The sequence below is a fragment of the Antennarius striatus genome, chromosome 18 (assembly GCF_040054535.1).
Source record: "Antennarius striatus isolate MH-2024 chromosome 18, ASM4005453v1, whole genome shotgun sequence".
Taxonomy (NCBI): Eukaryota; Metazoa; Chordata; class Actinopteri; order Lophiiformes; family Antennariidae; genus Antennarius; species Antennarius striatus.
This window is the reverse complement of record NC_090793.1, coordinates 16476451-16500063: the sequence shown is the minus strand read 5'-3', so window position 1 is coordinate 16500063 and position 23613 is coordinate 16476451. Positions and strand designations below refer to the sequence as shown.

The window sequence follows — 23613 nt, the reverse complement described above, 5'->3', positions numbered from 1 at the left end:
ACCGTGTTGCCTAAGTGAAGTAAAAATCAGCCTAAAGACATGTCTTACATTTTTTCACTTTTATTATGCCACCTTTTTTGTGCACCATTGCCCTGTCACCAGTGCTGGATCTTTCTCCAATTTTTTTACACTTCATCATCATTTGCCCTTGTCAGTTCTGTTGATTTTCAAGTGAACAATTTCTGTACACTTTCTGTCAAGTGACAGATGATTTACTGTCAAGTAACTCTTGAGTTTGCTTCAAACCATTTCTTGGTTTGAAATTTTCATAAAAATTGTCAGGTATGTAAGGATAATAGATCCATGTTAAACTGCTAACTGTGACTGTCTCCTGAGTTATTTGCTTTTTCTCTGCAGGAGTTTTACCTGTGGGTGGAGCTGCCTAGTTTGGTTTACCTGGGTCAGGTGTTCCATGACTATTTAAACCCTACTGTCACTCAATGTGCCACAGCCACCACTCTACTGCTGAGTTGTTTCTTAAATGAAGGTGATATTTGTGTTCTATCTGCATCTCCATTTTTTGTCATGGCTGTAGAGCCATTTGTATCAAAGCTGGGGACTCCTCCAAATATGAACCTGGAGTCACTCACACCTGAAGTGAGCGTCATCATACCCCTGGGCCAATATACTGGTGACCACAAACACTTTTATTATGTTAATACTGTAACACTGAGAAACCTGACAAATTTTTATATTTTTTTTCTAAAATGGTTCATTGTAGTCCAGTATGTCTTTGTGGTTCATGAAGGTGGGGTTAAAGCAAAACCTCCATGGTGGAGGAAATTAACATCTTGAAAAAACTTTAGGTACAAATTTATCGATATTTGATATAAGTCTAGTACTGGATAATATACAGCACAGTGACTAATATCAGTGAATCTTAATTAAGCTTAATGTGAAGGTTAAAATTCAAGGTGTTAGGCTGGAATCTAGGTCTATTTAGGTGTATTTTTTAGTAATAGGCATTATTATAACATTTATAATTTTGTTACAAATTTAGAATGCGATTTAAAAAAAATTATATATATATATATATATAGTCCAAAAGTCTCCGTTTTCACTATCTTCAGCCCATCTAGTAGCCTATATCTAGCTTTAGACCATCAAATACTCCAAAAAGGTCTCAGTGGATAATCTTGCACATTCTGTAAAAGAGCTAAAAAATGTGTTTAAAAAAATTAATTGGTTCAATATATTTCATATATTCAACTGAATATGTTTACAGTGTGTGTGATTTGGGATTTACACTGATTTGTGTTTGTTCTTTCTCTATTGTCTTTTTCAATTGTCTTCAAATCGGTAACTTTTAACTTTCCATGATTTATGAGCCTGATGCATCTTTATTATTCTTCACACTTACATAACACAAAACCATCCATTAAGCTCTGTCATGCATTTATAATGTTTCCCATTTCTGCGCTCTGTGTGTTTTGGCCCACATAACTAATACTTCAAAGAGTGGGGAGTGAACTATACTGTCTGAAGAGCTGAGGTATGAAGCAGCGATTCCTGCCTCACTAAAAATCACTGTTTAAACATCACAGACCTTTTAGTTGAATAATAATTGTGTTATTATTAATCTTCTAAGTTGGACATATAAATACATTTTTGGGGTTTTGGGCCAAGGCAGTGGTCATTAAAGGCACTGACTTCAAATGAAGTGCTACCGACTGGTATTTACTCGTACATTTTAGCCCCTTAGGAAGGTGAGAAACATTGAAACGTGTGTTGGTGCCCATTATTTTTGATCTCCATGACAGAAGACCAGAGTGATAGAAATACTTTGAACTAAATGTTAGCATTGGAAGACAACACACATTTTTGCTCTAAAAAGTATGTTACCCTGCTAATAATCACAAAAAATCCTGACATTTATACTAGTCTAGTTAAGTATTTTAGCATTTAAAAAATAGCACAGCTTAATATCTAGCATTGCTGAATGGCGAGCAACCAAATGTCACAGCAGATCAAATTTACATTTGACAATTGTGGTCTCAAGTGGATGTTGACTAAAGCTAATGTGTCAAAAATGCTATCCTGGTTGGTAAAGTATGCTGTCATCCTTTGACAACATCGGGTCACTTACATGCATTCACATTTCAAAAGTTTAATGATATTTAAATGTTAGAGCATAAGGAACTAAGCTCTCCAAAGTTGAGGTTCTTATTGTTGTAATAAATTGATTGTCATAAATTATCGGTCTTGTTTGTCTCTTGAAGAAATCTCTGGGAATTCAGAGGACATCCCTCTGGTGCGCTGGAGGCAGCAGTGGCTGGAAAATGGCACACTGCTTTTCCACATTCACCACCAGGATGGCGGGTTGAACCTTCAAGAACCAACTGAAGATCCAGCCAAAGATTCTGCGAAAGAGGAGCTCCGCATCCTGCACATCTCTGTCATGGTAAAACTGGATGATTACAAAGCAGCTAAACATGTAAAGAGTTTTAGAGTCTGGGATCGCATCATAGTTTATTTTGCTTGATGCAAAATAACTTTTTAGTCCAATTATAATATGATAAATCTCTTTCCATGTAATTCTATGCATGTTTGCAATTCATCCATCAGAATCCTTCTGAACTTGGGATTCATTTTGTCACAGGCTCAATATTAATGAAGATAAACCGAAAACTGCTAAAAACCTGCAGCTTGGTTATATCAACATGTTTATACAGTATATATAATATATATATATATATATATATATATATATATATATATATATATATATATATATACTGTATATAATAACCATTACTTTAATTGTCGCTCTTGGGGAAATTCTTTTTACATATCACACTTCACATGTACATGTATGTGTTAATTACACACACAGCGGTTACAGACTCCAGAACACAGCACACACTAGGGGCCTGAAAGGCATACAGTTAGTATAGAGAGGACATACAGAGGTACAAGGAGGTGGAGTGACGGTTCGCGCACGAGGGTCGCGCCCCAATGAGCATCTTGTAGGGGGGACGGCGCCTTGCTCAAGGGCACCTCGGCAGTGGCTGGGAGGTGAGCTGACACCTCCCACCATTGGCTCACACTCCGATGGTTCTTCTGGCTGGAGCGGGATTTGAACCCCCGATGACTGGGCAATCCTGTCTTCAAGACTTCTTGCTCTACCGCTGAGCCACTGCCGCCCCAATATATATATATATATATATATATATATACACATATACATATATATATATATATATACATATATATATATATATATATATATATATATATATATATATATATATATACACATATATACACATATATATATATATATATACACTGTATGTTAGTCCCTTATATATATTAGTAAAGTCCACACTTCAGTTGAATGTAGATTTTTGCATGCCTGCACTGCATCAAACCTTATCTGCTATGTTGGCAGACTAGGAAATGAATCCTTAGATCTCCCAGCTACCTCCTCTTGCCTGAGGAAATGTATATTTATTAGATCTTAGATATACCACACCTACTCCCAGTGCCCTTTCCCAGCCCAAAGACATTACAATCATGCTTTGATGGATGATATGTATTTTCAGATATTGAAAGCATATTATGGCTGCATTCACAAATGATTAGTCAGCTTGAGGATCCTTTTTTTTTTTTTACCAGCTGCTACATCTGGTGAAGGTAGGTAGAGAGCCACAAATGCCCTCTGAATGTCACACAGCTTGAGACCATGAAACAAATGACTGACCTTGAAGCTTGTTTTACATGTTAGCAAGCATGAAGTTGATGTACGATGAGTTCAGACTTGAGTGATTACAGCATTTTTATGTTGCAATGAAAGAGCCAGTACTATGGTTTTGCCTGTTACCTCTTTGATTTTCCTCTAATCTCACATTTTTGATCATCACTATCTGTCTTTCACATCCCATCAACCTCAGGTCAGTATCTATGTGCTCCCTGGTCTGCTAATTTGTCATCCTGAAAGAGCTGTGGCAGTAGCTCTGCCACTAGGGTGTCTTTTCATGAAGGTGTTGGTAGAGAAGGATTAGCAGGCAGACATGAGCAGACTGTGACAACAGATGGAAGAGGTGATGTCGCTGTGCTGCCATGGCTCTGCTTCAGTGCGCCACCCGACTGGAGGCCTTGACCTCGATATCCAAGCCGTGTTACTTTTTCAATTCCTTGTGGATACAAAAAGGGTCCTGTGAAGGTTACATTGTAGGCATTTTAGGACAGGCACATGTGTCAAGGGGTGCCCTTATATTTTGTGTCTTGAGAGACCAGAGACATCAGAATTCCACACAAGTACTATCTACATGCATATTTTCTATATGCATGGAAACAAAACAAAGCTTCTTCATTCTTAATTATTCTTAAAATTTGGATTTGCTTGTAAAATTACAGGTCACAAAAAAATATATTTTTGTTGTATTAGTACATCAGCAACATGCAGTCACTGCTGTCCAAAAAAATGGAAAATGGAAAAAATAAATTAAATGCTTATGTTTATTCTGTGATGTGTATTATATAGCTATTTTCCTTTTAACGTCACCAATTTTACATTATTTTTACTCATAATTGCTGAATTTTCACATTTACTGCTGAAATACTGAGAAGAGACCTGCGGTGAGGCACCAGCCAGCTGAGCCTCACCATGGATTGCGCAATGGCTCGACTAGATGTACTGGCATGGTATACAGTGAGACAGTAATGCTATCTCTCTATATGTTGCTATTAAAATGTCCAAACATGTTTGCTCTGTGAACTACATTTCTGTAGTTTACCTAATGTATATAATGTACAGTGTTTTTTTTGCCACCAACTGTATGTGTGCAACGTCTTTCTTGAGTTGAAGTCCTGAAACAGCTGGAAAAAGGCACAAAGTGAGGCATGCAGTTCTTGTGCGTCATGGTAGGTGGCGCTGGTGATCCCAGATTCTTCTTCCTCGGCCATAGAAAAAGTGACAGTAAATTACGATCTATAGTCAGCGAGTCAAGTGCAGCCATTTATTTGTTTTCCGCTCGCCTCAACTCAACTCAAAAGTGTTTGTGATGCTTTTGTTCAGAAGGAGCTGCGCATGGACTTCATTTATAAGTACACATAACACAAAAAAAACCGTGCAGGTGACAACATAAGTTTTAATCAAATGTGCTTATTTGTGTGTTACAGTTTGTATGTGTAAATAATTCTGCTATGAGACTTTAAAAATGATCACTCATTGTTCCTTATTAAATGGCAAATAAACTGCACTGCAGGTTAATATGTTTGTAAACATCTTCATCTGATTATGATGAAGTCAGTGCCTCACCAGTCATGAACCTCACCGCACGTCACTGTTGTACAGGTTTGGAGAAACATGCTCATAGTGGATCTGACATTTTCAAAGTCCAAAGTGAGGATGTGGGATAACGGATTGTGAAACTCAACATCATATCAAACAACATTAGGACACTTTTATAATGGTTAGGATGCAGGTTGGCCCTACGGTGAACTTTTTCTTTTATAATTTTTCATCACATATGCTGAACCACAAACCCACTCTGAAATGCCGGGAAGAGAGGCGTTTCTGTTAATGGTGATGAATTATTTTCTTCTTTTTGGCTTGTTGAAAAGCTCAGATGTTTTGTCAATTCCCTTTTTACAGTCAGAGCCCGAAATGCTCTTTGAGGTTTTTTTTAAATATATGTATACTAGTTTGATCTCCAAAGGAAAATTAAGAGCACACTGCAGTTAGTAAATTCTTCTATGAAACGCATGCATACATGGGAGTGTGTACAAGCCCCTGTAACAGACACTCTCACACAAGGGGTCCTGCAGGCATAAAATGGGAGGTGACACTTCCCATTGTCAGCTCATAGTCCGAGGTGGGCGGGAGCGGGAATCGAACCGCTGATATTAGGAAAATTGGACGACCCGCTCTACTTTCGGCTCTACCACTGAGCCATCGCCCCCTATTTCATTGTGTTTTTCATTGTTTTTCAAACTGTCAACTGCGTACCCTCTCTACACCAAAGAAAACAGCCAGATGTGGATATCTTTAGTTGTTTTTTTGTGGTATTAAAATAATATTAAGTAATTTGTTGCATAAATGGTTATGTAACTGGCAGCAGAGAGGAACCAGAGAGAAATGTTAAAATTGACAATAAATCAGGTTTTGTAAAAACAGAGCATTATCCAATCAAATATATCAAATGAAAGATAACATCGATCTCTAGGAAAATCAGGAAATCCAGCAGCCCTTTGATATAATTGTGCAATACAATCGCAAAGAATTATAAACTGGAGAATGTTTTCAACAAAACACAACATGACAAGCCTATTGAAGGTATTTGTAGACTGTTAAAACAAGATTTCTGATATTCTAGGTTTGTTTTTGGTCATAAAACAATGTGGGTTACTTTTCAGAGTGTATTTAAATCTAAAATCTTGCACCTACCAATCTATCCTGTAGTATCTATTTTGAATTGGAATTCTTAATTCAGGGCGGCACGGTGGCGCAGTGGTTAGCCCTGTCGTCTCACAACACGGCGGGTGCGGGTTCGAGTCCGCTCCTTGTGGAGTTCGCATGCTCTCCCCGTGTCTGCGTGGGTTCTCTCCGGGTTCTCTGGCTTCTTCCCTCCTCCAAAAGCATGCACTTCAGGTTGATTGGGCGGTCCCAAATTGCCCGTAGGTGTGTGCGTGTTTGTATACCTTTGTATGTGGCTCCGCGGTGCACTGGCGTCGTTCCCGGAGTGTCCCCCGCCTCATGCCCTATGTCAGCTGGGATAGGCTCCAGCTCCAGCTAGGTCCGTGACCCGCTACGTTGGATACAGCGGTGGTACATAAAAATGAATGAATTCTTAATTCATAATCCCGGGGTGCACTGACGTCGCGCTTGGAGTTTGCCCCACTTCACGCCCTATGCCAGCTGGGATAGGCTCCAGCTCCCCCGTGATGAAGCGGGGGAGCTTCGATTTGATGTCTTTATTCCATCTGCAAATTGGCTGTCCAGATGTCTGAGAAAAGGTTTAACTGATTACCACAATATTATCTGTTTAGATTCCTAGTCATCTAGGTTGAAGTAAATCTAGAAGAGCTATTGGCATCGAAGCCATGATAGCAATTTTTTTCTGTTTCCACCTCTTATTTTCATTGGGGTTTTTTGTCTTTCTTGAATTTTCATCCAACTGCTCTATCGAGAGTCACTTCATTTAGACCTGTATGATATTAAATGTGATCTGATTAGGGTTTTTTTTTGAATATTTTTATCATTAGTTTTGCTCTTTTCGGACATTGATTTTTGCAATGTTTTTTTGTTGTTGAGTTTTTCAATGACCTAGCTACTATTGTGGTGCACAAATCTCCCTTTATTTGAAATCGGTAGATTCACCAAACACCTTACTCACCTTTTTAATAAATGAAAACCAAGGCTTATGGGAGTACTGACACGATTATTTTCCTTACCTGATGACTGCAACTCAAATTCCATATGAGTACTTCATGTACGACAGGATTAATTTGATTAATTCAGATTAGTATTTGGTATTTCACTTGACTTTGGTTCTGTTGCGAGTAATTACATGAATTTTCATAAGGATGAAGGTTTAATATTTATCATGTACTGGATTATATTTTTTATAATTGAGGATATTGTAGAATATGTTACACACATATTGTGAGCTTGCTTGATTTTAATATGAAAACAAAAAAACACCATCTTAGAGGTCGCGTTACTCAGCCAATAACAATTGGTAGCTACAGTATGTTGTAGCATTTTCAATCTGACTCCATTTAATGTCACAAATTATAACTTCAATAAATTTTACGTGATCTTTAAAAACTGTTAAACATGGGCTTGCATTCATACATCCATTGTTATTGTATGTTCCTCATAGAAGACAGACAATTTGACACACTCATCTCATGGGAGATTGGAATTCATGTGGTGACCCTCTTAAACCCTGTGTTGATAGCATTGATCGTATAAACCTTAAATCAATGTGGCCCTGGCCACTTGTAAAACAGTATCCTCAGCTGAATCCCACCCTCTAGATCTCCTCTCTCAACATCACAGCTACGCATGTTTTTGCAAAGCCTGCCGAGCGAGACAAACCAATCCATAGTTTCCCCATGGGCTGTGAGGACGGGTACAAAGTCCATATGCCTGGCCTGTTTGTAGTGCAGCTGAATCTCTGATGCAGGCAGCAGTGCACTATGGGTTGGATTTCAACAAAATCAAACAGCACCATTTCAGCAGAAAAGACTTTACAAAAAATAGCTCTTCTAACATTTTCTCTCTAATAAATATAACATAACAATTCCTTGCTTTGTTCCTTTTGCAGCCTTCAGTTTGCCAAATGATGCAGCATTAAAATGTATTCAAAATGTTCAATTTGGAAAGTGTGTGCAGAGTACTTTTAGATAGGATACTCCTGTGCCCTTCCCATCATAAGTGTTGCAGCTGACCAGCTAACTAAAGCACATCATTGGTCTTGCTGCACTCTTTTATTTGTCTTTATGTATGCAGTCTGTAGTAATGGAGCTCAAATTGGGGAAATCACTGTCCTCTGATAAATAACAAAAGTTGTTCCAGTGTTTCGAAAAGAATAAGAAAACTTTGAGGTCGCACAGCCAAAGTATCAAACCATGACATCTTTGACGTACTGTGTAAAATGTATATTAGTATTGTTTTTCTCTCTTGTGTCTGTGTATTGCCTGTAGCTGTGTCTCACTGAGTACACAGGAAAAGTCAGTTGGATTTCATACAACATCAGCATCAAATAATTTCCGCTTTCTGTTGGGATTTTCGAAACATTGTTTTGTATAGCAGACAGTATGCTTTGATAAATTGGAAATGTTGCATGCTGCTTGCTTGGTTTATTGTCCCTTTCCAAATGCAGAAGACAGCACATTGGTTTTATACTGGAAAAGAAATGAACAATAAGGCTTTAGCCTTAATTTCATTTCCTATACAGACAAGCCTGTCTGAGAGAAAAATATAATGCAGAGGCAGCTTTGGTTGTGTCAGTAACATGGTAATATTTGGCTTCATTGCTTCGCATACCGCTGAAGATACCATGACACTTCCCTACTGCTACTTCCCATAAATATTAATTAGTTGAACTGAGACATACATCAACAACACATGTGTCATGCTCACCAGACCTTGATACACAAATTCTCAATGGTCCTAAGGATTCTGATTTTGTATTTGGAGATGTAATATAAATGTCACTATGGAAATAGGCCTTTCTTTGCTTATAATTTATATTGTGTTAGTATTTTAGATGCAGTACATAGCAATTCCAGGTAGGGAAAAAAGGTTGCAAAATTTTGTACAGGAAAGAAAGATCGCACGACAGAAGAGAACTGAAGGACCAAATAATTGCGATGAAGAGAGTCCAAATTATTGTTAGTGTGATTATTTCTTCCATTTACATGACATTTTGCTCCTCAGGACAAGATGTTCTATTTCATTTTGAAACCAAGTCCTGAATAGCCACCCCTTACACTAATAATAAATGATAGTTTCCAGGTTTTGTACAGGAAAGGAAAGCTCCGTGATTCTTGTTATCTTTACAATATTATATTCATTTTTGAAAAAAATAATCATGATGCATTAACAGGTAAGTGAATCTGGAAAAAGTCAGCATAATTTACATTAAGACAATACACTATTCAACATGAGACTGACAGTCACAGAACATTATTGGTGTAATTACAGCAAAGTCATACGTGGTGGAAAAAAACAATTTGTGAATGTGTCAATGGTTAATAGTTAAGATATTTCTTCATTGGGTAGTTACCCTCACAGTAGCTCAACTTGTTTCTTTCAGTTTGTATTGCACTTTGTATGTCTGCTGTAATGACTGCTTTTATCTGTGTTATATTTTAATTGTTCTAAAATACAAATCATATTCTGAAAATGTGCAGCTAATATATTTCAAAAACAGCTGCATTGGAGGATGTCAAGGCTTATTTTTTAATGAAATAGCTCCTAAAAAAGGCAAAACTAAGATGATATTGATTACATTGCGTCAACTAGGTACTCTCACAAATGTAAATTAATGAAACAAGTAAGCTCATATTTAACAGAAAGGTTGTTCTGAGTTTAAGTGAGGAAGGAGTGCTTTTTTAGTTTTATGGATTGGTTTGTTCTGTCAGACAGCTAAAAGATAAATATAAAGAAGAAAAAGGTGGGTTTCCAAGTAACTTAAAAACACCTTTTGATATTTTGATGTTGCCTTGCTATTTGCTCTGGGTGTACAGCAATCTGAGGAACAGTTTGGTATTTACCAGAGGAACTATGAGGACGACATGACAAATGTACTGCTGATCTTGGATCATGGAGTTATTGCAGCTAACGACTACAGAAAAGTCCAGCTTTATAATTTGAACTTAAACCTGATATAAACTCGTGCTGCAGCATCTGCTTTATACTAGTAGAGCCACCTTTTTTAAATGCTGTTTTGTGCAAACAGGGATATCCTGTTTTGATCAATTAATACAAATTTAGCACACAATATGATGTACCAGTCAGATGCATATTGTGGCTATTGAGAGAGAACCTGAAGCAACATTGTGCTTACTTCTTCAGGATTATGAATTTACGTATACAGCAATTATGACACAAAATTGTGTAATAAAGAATAAAATAAAGACTTTTACTCCTTATTCGTACAACAGACGAAAGATATATCAGATTAATGAATAAATAATCCTGTCCCAAAAATAAACTTGAGCGTGGATAATGAGTTTAGGAACGTCAAGGCTTGAGGACAGAAGCTATTCTATAATCCAACCTTATGGTAGCAAACTCTTCTGTCTGTTGCCAGACCTCAGCAGGGCGAACAGGCTGTGGTTGAGTCACATGTTGTCTTTTTATATTCATGAGTTGCTGTCATCTCACTTTAAAAATATCACTGATGCAGGTGCTGATAATATCCTGTACAAGTAGTATCATGCAGTGCAGCAACTTTATATGTGCACATACTACACCCATATTGTTTTATAATTTAGAATGTTCCTTGTTTTTCATTTGTAAGAGTTTACATGATTTTCTTCTGATTTTCTCCCAACGTAAATATTCATTTAGTCAGTACCATTGTATTTAAAAAAAAAAAAAAAAAAAGTGGAATTGAATTAAGTGTATTGAAATTGAAGTAGAGCACAATTTATGGAGTAACTTATAGTTGATGATAGAGTAGTACCTTGAGATGTGAGTTTAATTTGTTCTGTGACTGAGGTTGTAAGTCAATCGACTCATCTCAAATGATTTTTCCCCATTTCAAATAACTAAAATTATTTTAATCCATTCCAGCTTTGTAAGAAAGCCTTCATGGAATGGCTATAAGCAGGGAGAGCAGCCTGCAGGGATCATCATTTACAACTGAAGAAGAATCAGAAGATAAAGACACGATTAAATCAGATATAATATGTCCATCCATCCACCCATCCATCCATCCACCCATCCATCCATCCATCCATCCATCCATCCATCCATCCATCCATCCGGCAATCAGCTGAGCTGTCGGGTAATTGTGGGCTGGTTTAGAGATTAGTGCTCACTAACTGATGTATCTGAGAATGACAGTTTGAATCAGTGGCCTGCTCAATGTGCTATTTGTAATTTAGTTAATGATCATGGTCTTGACTGCATAGATCTCTAGTGCCCATCATTAGAACAGTGTGACTCAATTGGTAAGGGTTTATTTTGATGAATGATTTTCTTTATGTTTTGGAGAAAGTTTTTTTTTTTTTTTTTTTTAAAGAACAGGGACAAGTTCTACAGGGACATTGCCATTTAACTGAAGCATAATGTTGGAAATGACACTGCTTGTTTTTCTTTTTTCTCTCTTTTTTCAAGTAATGTAAATACAGATTATAATTATAAAAAACAAATCACTAGATTCATAAAGTGTAGAGGATGGTATCAAAGATTCACAATTATAAATACTTTACCAGAATGAACACGTTGAAGGAGAGTAGGTTGGAGGGGTTGTATTGTATGTATGAAAGTTGGTTGAAGGGTCTAACATATGAACCACAAAAAATTTCAAAGTAAGGTAAGCAATTTACTATGTCAGGAAAGACAAGACAGTCATTCAAGGAAAATAAGAGTCCTTCAAGTGTCCTTTTGAGGACTAGTAGCAGCAGAGCAGAGAGAGCATGGAGGCTGTTCAGGGAATATGGTTGGAGGGGTAATTGCAGAAATTTTCAGGCTGGAGAGACAATTATAAAGCTTCTGAAGTTTTTTGTTGTATGTGAAATTAAAGAATGATATTGAAATTTACAGTTCTTTAATCATTAAATAGAACTTACACATTAATCAGAAGAGGTCACTGTTATGATGTCCATCTTTTCTGTAACTGAACGCCCTTTATCGAGCAGCTTTACTCATAGTTACACTCAGACTCCGACAGCAGCTGATCCTCTGAAGACAGAGTGGACGACAGCTGGCTCTTGGTTGAGGAAACCAGCACATGAAAAACATGTACAAGTACTAGAGTAATGTGGAAGTCCTACCCTTCACAAGACTAGGGGATTTCAGTTTATGTTACTTGTGAATTGCATGCCACATTTCTATAGGAATTTTGATGTCTTTTCAGAGGTTTCTGTCGTTTCCTTTTCTTGTAGTGTTTTATACTGTACATCCATCACATGACCAAATTGCAGAATTTGCTGGCTCTGGATTAAACCTTTACAACTATTTATGCATATTTCTGTTTGAGGAATGGTTTTATTTATTATTGTTATTATTAGATTCACAACATAATCAGAAAAGTACTTGATCCACGTCGTTTGGGGAGTTATCTTTTGTAGGCTTGGTGTGATTCTCCTCTGTGGAGTTACACAGTCCTGTAGAGCTGCTGTAGCTTCATGTAGGCAGTATGTCCAGTATTTATGGTTATACTGTTCTCTTTGGGTTTTTTTTTTAACACTGGGAGCACAAGCAGTGAAATATTGCTCGGTAAACAAAATGAGGATTGAGAGGGCTTTTTAGGTGCCAGGAACACTTGCTCCAAAATAAATGCTCCAAGGCATTTCTCACCGTGGGTGGGACTTGGACACGCTGGTTTGGTTCTTTTTTTTAAAAAGCCTAATGCCCACAAATGATGATCTATTTCCATATTATGACGTATTTCGATTGTTTGATCTTGAAGTTATGTGATTGCATTGTTTTCTTTCTAACTGATTTATAAGCAGAATAACTTGAATAGGAATTACATGTTATGGTGTTGAGTTGTCAACTGACTGTGGTCAACACAGATATGTGGGAGAGGACGTGTCCAATATACATGAGAGAGGGTTAAGGTCAGCTTGCTCAACTTAAAGATTACACTGTAGTGCTTATCAAATTACTCTACCAAAGATAGCATGTCTTGATCTGGAATTTGGGGTTGTAGTCTGTATTCTTGTAATGTTGGGAAAGCAGCCACTGATGTCCCATTGAGAAAGGCTGTTTAATCTACTTAATTTTCCTCTGACAAACCAACATCACCACCCTTTTAAGAGGAACTACATCTTAAATATGAATAAAAATGAACAGATGACAGAATTTCCAAAATATCTCATACTCTACAAATAATATGTAATGTACAACTGTGGCTATTTACCTTCAAGGAAATATATCCTTACATGATTAATTTCATTTCAGATTAATTCCTTCACACCATGCACTCCCAATCATAAAATCACTTTGTGATTTATTAGCTTTTATGAAATACATCAAATTGAATTAGACAGTTCAAATCATTTCTGTCATTAATATTCATTTGTTGAGTAGACCGCTTGTGTGACATGTGTGAAATGGTGCTCTGACTTTCACATTTGTTCAATGTCAAAATCAACAATGGATCATTAAGCTTAATTATTTTTACAACTCAAGTTTCATGTCATTTTAGGAGTTTAAGCTTTAACCCTGATTTCAGGGTCTTGTGTAATAGCAAATGAATGGGAGTTTTGGTGTGCTAAATCTTCTATTTTCATCATTAATTTTCTAAGTTCATATCAAATTCAATCAGAAATGCTTTAGCTATGATGTGACTTATTATATTGAGCCAGAAATTTTCTGTAGCTATCTGGTAGCTGTCAGATATTTGAGCGCTTTTAGTCTTCCTGGCTCTCATTGCCTCGCATCCAGAGACTGTGAAGTGATTGATAGCTCAGCTCTAATGCCATTCCTATTCTGTCAGATTGAGAAAGGCCATGTCTTCTTGCTTCCTTTCAGGACTTACATGACAGGAGTGTAAGTCCTTAAGAGCACTGGTGCCATTGTAACATTGTTGTTATCTGGTAGTAAATGGATTAAGGGCCTGGAGCACCGGCATGCTTTGATATGTGGTTTGGTTTTATCGGCGCAAGAAAAGAACATATTCTACTTAGTCCTAAACATCATTGCAATTAAAGCCTGTATTGTCTGTTTTATCCGTTCCCCCTCTATAGGTGGGTGTGACTGCAGATTAATGGGTTTAAATTGCATTTGATTGATGACCATTCCATAATTTCACATTACTGTAGTTTACTCAGGAAGGTCCGAACAATAACTGTATACAATCAAATTGAGTACAGCCAACACACTATATTAACTGTAGAGACAGGTTTTCTTGAAGTTTGAGTAGACAACCTTTTCTGTGAGTCTGTGTTGAAAATCCTAAATAAATGAATAAATCTTTTAATAATCCCTGTAGGGAAATTATTTTTTCCCACTACAAATATCCACATATCCACACATGTGATATATATATATATATATATAAATACATAAATATATATGTGTATGTGTATGTGTGTATATATATATATATATATATATATATATATATATATATATATATATATATATATATATATATATATATATATATATATATAAATACATAAATATATATGTGTATGCGTGTATATATATATATATATATATATATATATATATATATATATATATATATATATATATATATATATATAATTGTACAGGCCCGTACAATGGTCAATCACTGCTGTTTTTCTTTCTTTCTTTGTGCTGTCATACTGACATTTTCATAACTCTTCATGACATTTACAAAATTGGACAATGTATATGATTTGGCTTTCATCCTAAGATGAGTGGCATCAGATTAGGCGCAAAGATTCAGTAAATTGCATGTGCCGCATATGTAACATTTTGGGTTCCAATTCTAATTATGTCTGCAAGTTATCTTGTTACGCAAATGTCACTTTCATATCACTTCCATTAATTTATCTATTTCGGTAACATAGAAAAGCAAGTAATAAAATTAGATAAAACAATTGAGTGAAATAAAAGTGCCTATAAATCTCCTCTGATGTCCTTTATTCATGGAAGAGATAAGCTCTGATATCCAAAATGAGAATTGCTGTCTGTCTCTAATGTTTCCACAGGCTATGTGCTTTTGACTTGTCTTGACTTTGATCCATATCCTGTTTCCTGACAAGATTCTTGTCTTTTTTTTTTCTCTCTCTTTGACGCTTTCTGTGTCACCATCTCTCTGTCTCTCTGGCGTCTGACTGATTCTCTCTCTGTCCCGCCTTCCAACCTGTCCTCAGGGCAGGCTCAGTGCTCTTCATCTTTCATCGTGTGCCTGTGCCACATTCTGTATGCCAACTGGTGCTGGGGTGGATGCTACTGCATCTATTAACTCCACAAACTGATTCACAGTTCATTAAAATCACAAAGAAATGTGCTAGGATGAGGATGGTCATGTTACCTGAGCCCATCATCTGGTAGGAGAGTATGTTTTGTAAGCATGTCGCTGTTTGATGTAACACTGGTAAACCCTACACCGTCCTAATGTCTCAAAGTGTTGCTTTCATCAAATTCAGAATGAGAGTATATTTATGTTGAAAATCAGTTAGATACTTCAGTTAAGATCAAATACATACTCTTCTATTTGTCTTTGTCCCTCGCGGCACTGGTAGGTCTGAATGGAACAAGTTTCAGGATTTGAATGTTTCCACATAGACTTGTCCTTAACAAATCAGACCATTAAGAGAAATGAAACAGCATTTTATAACGTGAAATATAAGTCATATTACTTTGGAATAGTCAGCCCAATGTTTTATATTTTAGTATGTGCACTAAACTATGCTGCTTTCAGCCACACTACAAAAACACTCGTATACATGTATTTCCCAAGTTGCAGTCCTTTTCAAATATTATGAGAACAATTCTTTAAGAAATGTGGGCATTGGTTTCGGTACTCTGGGTATAGATATACAGTAGTTGAATCTGCAGAATATTAATCACATTCTTCATCGCCTCAAATTTACTTCAAACAAGCCAACAGCAATGTTCAGAGCTTTCCTGTGCGGTGCTCTTGAATTAAGGAGCACGGTAACATGAGGGTTACTGACATTTAAGATTAATGTAGGTGTTGTTCATTAAACTGCATCCTCCACCTTTTTCATATCTTACCACTGGCTTTACAGCGTTTTGTTTTATCTGTATCTTGCTAGGCAGACTTTTTGAATTGGTTCCTCACTTTGACAATCTCTCTCTCTCTCTGCCTTGTTTTTCTCCACTGCCCTTTCTTCTTGTCTCCACTCCAAATGCCACCCTCTTCCCCTCAGGGCGGGATGATTGCCCTTCTGCTGTCCATCCTGTGCCTGGTCTTGATCCTCTACACCCGCAGGCGCTGGTGTAAAAGGCGCCGCATCCCTCAGCCCCAGAAGAGTGCTAGTGCTGAGGCAGCTAATGAGATCCACTACATCCCTTCAGTGCTGATGGGAGGCCAGGCCCGAGAGAGCCTGAGGAACTCCCGGGGTCAGGGGCCAAACTCCAGCGGTACCCTCAGCATACGGGAGACGCCTATTCTGGATGGGTACAAGCTGAGTTTGATTAGAAGCGAATTAATATTATATGAAACGATTTAGAAATACACATGACACACTTTATTGGAAAAATGTTCTGTTACTGAGATGACTAACTGATCCACATTCACACTGGCAACAAATAATTTGAAAGCAGCATTCTGCAGGTTTAGTCATCTGCTGTGAGTTTTGTGGCTTAAAATACCATACAATACAAATTATGCCGTCATGCTTTGAAATCTTGAATGCTTTGTTGGCTGTTTGTGAAATCCTAATTATGTACATTAAATTGAATTCACATAATGAAGGCAATGTAAGACTAATTGATTTCTACCTCTTTCACAGATATGAGTACGACATTACTGATCTGCGTCACCATCTGCAGCGAGAGTGCATGAATGGTGGTGAGGAGTTTGCCAGCCAGGTCACCAGAACTCTGGACTCACTCCAGGGCTGTAATGACAAGAATAATATTGACCTCACACCTGGTTAGTTGACACACAAACTGCACATTTTTTAAAAAAGATCTAATTCCCAGAGTAAGAGCTACTTTATATGAAAGAATAGAGTTTTGGTTGGCCAGTTTCTTAGACCCCAAATAAATGCTAATGCAATTTCAGAAAACTAAACCATAGACATTTGTGATGGAAAAATGCAGAAAAAACATATCTGCAACTTTAATCACAACCACAATGCATGATCTTTTCATTTCACCCTAAAGAATATTAGTAAAATGGATATCATGTGACCACTATACAATCTACATCGCTTTTCCTGCTCCTGATAGTAACTGCTGAAAATTTTAATCCATATAGTTACTCACTTCAATTCCTTGTCTTTTGAAACACTCATAAACTGCAAACAATACACTTTACCTGGGTTTAATTTGCTTTGAAATAATTGTGAACTGTGCAATTGTGACTAGTCTGCTGCTACAGACATATTTAATTGCTCATTTTGTGGGCAATGCATACATAATGATTGGGGATGCTGTCGGAAGTATATTACACACATTGCTGATAATGTAAAGAATTAATGTGGGATCACATGAGCCATCATCCTTATGTTAAACAGCTACCATTGCAGGTGAGAACCTGACATGACTGATACAATGACATATTAGGATGGGCCGACTATGTGAAGTTTAAAGATTTAAATTTCTGGAGCTCTTTATTTACCCAAAACATGCAACAAACTAAATGAACCAAGCTTGTACTAACTTGTCCAAGTAAAGTAAAACTTACTTGATTGGATGTGGTTGAACTTGTGGTGAGAGAGTGTATTTTATGGATTTAGCCGTATGTGGCCCTCACCTGAGGTTGTAGTTGTGTTGCCTGACATCCTTCCTTATAGTGACAAGTGACCAAATGAAAAACACTTCTAAATGAAGTATGCAAGTCAATAGATACAGTATGTCAGAATGTGTATTAGACTTCATGTAGACATTTGATTTATTATATTTGTAGAGCAGAACTAATGCCTAATTTGTGTTAACAATGGATCAAACTGTAATACCTATGTAGTTGGAAACATATCAACTCCCACATTCTGCCTTTTCATTGATCTCTCTAGAACTTTAGCAGTTTAAATGAGTAACTAAATTCTGCCTGACACTTTCACACTTCTGTTTCTAACATTATTTCATCCTCATCCGCAGCCATATAGTTTTTAATAAAGCAAAGCAATTAGTCAGTGTGTCAAAAAGGTTATAATTGCTACTTCTGGAAGCGATATATACTGTGTGTGTACAAAAAAGATTGTTTTCTAAGCAGGGAACAGTGTAATTACATTGACACAATTATAATGATTGAAATAGTCAACATGAAACCAGAGAAAACTAATTGGATTTTTTAATTAACTGCTGTAACATTCATTATTTCCTCATATAGGTGGGAAGTAATCTTTAAAAATGGAGAGCAAATGATAGAAGACTAAAGTTTGAGTTTGAAAAACATCAAGGCTTCAATCGCTTCTTCGAACTGAGACACTTAAAGACGACACAGCTTAAATACAAATGAAATTCATAATTAGTATCCAAGCTTAAGTTGTGTGGCTGAAGGAGTACAACAGATATATTATTTCAAAGCATGTAGTCCACTTGAAATAACCAAAATTCTTATGTCTGCTAATAATTATTTTAGGTTTTTTTTTTCATAATGATTGGATGTTGAAATGGAGCTCCAGTCAAAAATGTTTGTGATGCAGTCCTTTGAATTTCAATCAGCTCCAGGTTTATGGTTTGAATTCATCAACTGAATTCACCAAGACATTGTTTATGGTAATGTCACCCACAAACTGTTTTCGCATAAAATCTAAACAGCTTTACCGAAAAGGTGATGGAGCTGGGGTGATCCGGTTTCTTATGCATTTAAACAGTTAATTCAGTGGGCTAGAGCAATAGAACAGGTGGCAGGCAATGCATGAAATACTGAACAATAAAAACATTTGAAGAGGACACTCATAAAAGAGCACTAGAAATCTGAATTCAATAAATAACTAGAACCAAGGCAGTCGGAGACTGCAACATCCCGCGACACCCCTGAATTGAAAATTTTACCCTGACCTACAGTACTTGCATTGGTCAAAGATCAAAGCTGGTGTTCTGACTTACTTTCACAGATCTATCTTTGATCTATGGTCTTGCTCACACTGGCCTTCTCCCTAGTCTTTCTATCTTATCCAGTTTCTGAGTATAAAAAAGTTGAAATTTGACCTTGATCTAGCTTTCTCAAGGTCAAGGTCATAATCTCATTTTCATCCCCTTTGCCACCCGAGTAATGTGCTTTTTGTTTCATCTTTCTATCTGCACCGAATTGACTAACTAACGGATGGACAAACGAACGAATGGACGAACACACACACACTGACAATAACAATAAACCACCGCTTTGAAGGGGGATGTAATAAAATAAAAGTAATGTACAATATGTTAGCCACCCTGACTTTTTGTCATGGAATAATAGAAAACTATTGAATACCCAAACAAGTGAAATATTGAATGTATTTTTCACTATTGAGCCACTATTAGTTCACAATGATGGAACACAACCTTGTTAGCACCACTGTAATCTGATGTCTGTCTTCAAGATATCTGCTCAACCATGAAAATCGTATATCTGCGATAACAATCATGTATGCAGCCAAGGAATTTAATCAAAAGCACCACGACCTTTTTGTCCTGAATGTTTATTAAAATATAAACATTGCGTATTTGGCCATTGCAGTAGGTACTTTATCCTGTGAGGTTGTTCAATGTGATTTTACCCTACTCTTAATATGTTTGACTTCTATGAAATCAAGGAATTTTAATTTGTCCAGCCCACCTCACAAAAAGTTGAGAAAGTATTCCTCGTATTCCAGGTTATGGCATTTGTAGCTCTCTCTCGCTCTCGCTCTCTCTCTCTCTCTCTCTCTCTCTCTCTCTCTCTCTCTCTCTCTCTCTCTCTCTCTCTCTCTCTCTCTCTCTCTCTGTCTCTCTATCTCTCTCTTTCTCTTTCTCTCTGTCGCTCTCTCATTTACTTTACTGGATTTTTTTGTGCTATTTTCAGATTGTTTTGCAAAATGCATTGCTATAACTTAATAAAAAAGCTATGGACACCGCAGCTAGTGGAAAAAGCAATAACCAATAATGAAATAACTGCGTCGTCGAGAGAGCTGCTGACACCACTCTACAGATACACTCAGCACTGTATTACTAAGCAAACACACTGAATGTACTCACGTGTTTATGCATCAAATGCTGTGTTGTGCACATCTTGTCTACTTTCAACTTCTCTTCATAACTAATTTCAGTTTATGTTATTTATTCTCTGTCCCAATATGTCCATCAGTCTAATCTGCCACTTTATCATAAAAACGGATTATCTTTGCTGAACATCTTTCAATTTTCCAAATCCTGCAACACCTGCTACTCATGTCACATTGGCTGAAGTATTTATAACCACACCACAGTACATTGATTATGATTTTGTTATGCGTGCACTATGTTAGTATTTTTAAGGACACATACACCACCACCCCCCACCCCACACACATACACACACCGCTAAGGATAAAAATGTTTGGATGAACATTTCTTTTGCAGGAGATCCTCCAAAAGTTATGCTTTACAATATTTTTGTTGTTTCTCATGAATCACTTCTATAAAAATCTATCAAAAAATAATTTTATCCTCTGAGATGCTTTATATTCCCTTAATGCATTTAATTTCATGGTAGATTTGCTCACTCTTTAATTTTGCAAATTTGACTTCTACCCCAGTAAACAGCCTGCTGGAAATGTTTTCACAGCATTAATGTGTTTCATGCTTGCTACATTGTGGTTTTAAAACTTATATTCGTCTAATATCAACATCTTTTAAGTGGTGTCAGTGTCATTTTAGAGAGACATGTTTTCAGTTTGTTCCTCACGTTTTGTAATGGCATCCCACTCTCTGACAGTGAGCGACAACACCAAGCTGGCTCTGATGAAAAAATACAAGGACAACATCATTGCCACAAGCCCCATTGACAGCAACCATCAGCAGAACACCCTGCTCCCACACAACACTTCTACCAGCCAGCGCAAACGTCTCTCCAGCAACAACCGTGGTAAGTAGCTGTCCCATAGATTCACCTTTTGACAGAATAGCAGGAAGTAGAACACCCGCCGCTCCATTTGTATTCCCTTTTAGTATTGGCACATTTTTTTAAGCTTAAAGCCAAATTTTATTATTTAGTGCTTGTGCTTGAAACCATTTTCAAAATATAATTTAGAATTTTAAAGCATTTTGATGAAATTTTTAGTGACAGCTATGACACAATTGACACATAATGTCAATCTTACATTTTGTGCAAGTAAAAGTTCAGTCAAAGTAAAGGCGTGTGCATGACTATGCATATGAATCAACACAGCTGTTCACCATTATGCAGCCTGTTCAGACAGCTGTGCTGATTAAAAGAGAATTTCTCCTATCGGGTGATAGACATCCACCTCAAAAGCATGGCTGAAACATCTCAGCTTTGATATTCTGGAAGTCTTAAACCTCTGGGTGGGGATTTCCCATGACCTAATTCCAACGTGGAAGCTTGTGAACAGCCTGTTACTATTTACACCAAGTTTTCGTTGCTTTTTAGTTATATTTCATAAAAAATATCCTCCACCCAAAATGTATATTTATTCATTATATTATTACCCCATGGAAATAAAAAATAATAATTTCGGTCTTCAAACATGTCAAGACTGATAACAAAACTGCATTGCAGAATTTTTCTACAGGACTGAAATGGGAAAACATTTTAAAACCTTTTCATTTTGGTAAAATATTTCCTTAATTGTCCTTGAAGTCCTTGAGAAGTAGAGCATTTGACAATTCTTTCATGGGAAGAACTGGTCATTCAAGTTGCTTCAAAGTCTAACCAAATTGCCCAAAAAGGTTACATATACAGTGCGCCTTCACACATTCGCGCGACTTCACCTCATCGTGGATTTTTGGTAGGCAGACACATGATACTGTAGGTGCATTCTATTGGCTGATGGCATCTGGAAGTGCGCTATGTTGTGTGAGTCTCGTACTTGCGTGAGACACAAAATTGCTTTTGAACAGTCGATTGGAGTATGGGAAAAGTTAATACTGATAGAAGGTGGTTTAACATCAGTATGGGCTGGGTTCAACATTTAAATTACGGTAAATAATAAGATAGTTTATCTTTCTATCTCGGAATTCGTTAATTATGTGTGGTTCCAGGAAGGCATTAACCGCGAGGAACGAGGGCGCACTGTAGTTATGCGGCATTAAAAGGACATTGTGTGACAGAGTAACAACAGGAGTCCATAAAGCACAGAAAAGACTTGCCACCAGCTGCTGCACACTGTAATGGTACTCCATTCAAGAGTTTTGTCCACTCCAGGGTTTCAACTGTATGAGATTTTCCTGGTGTGACAGTCGTCTCAGAAACCATCATGTGTCCTTTTTTGAAGCCACTGTTCTGGGTTATCTGTCCTCAAGGACACATCCAAAATGGTTTTTCAAATATACAAAGTAGTATCTTGCTACTGACTCTATTGTCTTTTTGATGGGATGGGAAGCAGTTATATATGTCTTCCTTTTTGCTATTATTTTCTCTGCAGCAAGCATGTGTTACACATGCATAACAGGCATTCAATGAGATGCAAATAAAAAATTCTACCTTGTTTTTATATTTCTATTTAATTGGTATAAGCCATCAGGTCATATTATGCACTGTGAAATCTGTATCCAATACTCCAAATACCTAGAATAAAATGATAAATGTTATTATTATATATCCGCGACCTGCGTTAGCGGATTAAGCGGATTTGGAAAATGAATGAATGAATGAATTATTATATATGTGTATGTGTATAAATCTAATTAACACTAATGCACTAAGGTGCTGCAAATGTAGTCATTGTAGTCATGTAGTCAAATTCAAGTCAAAACTTGACTTAAGGATCTATACAGACTTTAACTTAGAGCTTTGGAGCCTTGACTTTTAGGTGGAGGTTTCGACCATGACACAGTCAAACAAGGAATAATAAAAAAGAATCTGATGCAGTAGGTTTAGGCATTAGATCATCACAGTGCTGCAACAACTGCAAATGCTGACATCTCATAGTAAAAAGCGAACTTTTTATCTTGTTGGACAACATTCATCAATAGTGCAGCAGAGAGCGAGTTTGTAATAGTTAAATCAGATTGTATTGTGCCTTTGCATGCCACTGAGAATAAACCTTGTCTTCTAATCCATGGTAGCCTACAAGATAAATGCCCTTTGAAAAATTAATCAATAAAAATATTGAGGCTAAAAGCAATTTGAATTTGAAACTTAGCTTTGTTCTTCTTATTAACAT

At 36.9% G+C, this 23613-nt stretch overlaps 1 protein-coding gene across 1 annotated transcript in view; it reads left to right on the top strand.

Annotated features, from left to right (window-relative positions):
• Nucleotides 1-23613, top strand: part of astn1 (astrotactin 1) — a 277794-nt gene that overhangs the window by 38325 nt on the left and 215856 nt on the right. The window contains exons 2-5 of the mRNA XM_068339866.1: nt 2220-2401; nt 16525-16775; nt 17110-17252; nt 21204-21353. Coding sequence (XP_068195967.1) covers nt 2220-2401; nt 16525-16775; nt 17110-17252; nt 21204-21353 — 726 coding nt within the window. The remainder of the gene's footprint in view (nt 1-2219; nt 2402-16524; nt 16776-17109; nt 17253-21203; nt 21354-23613) is intronic.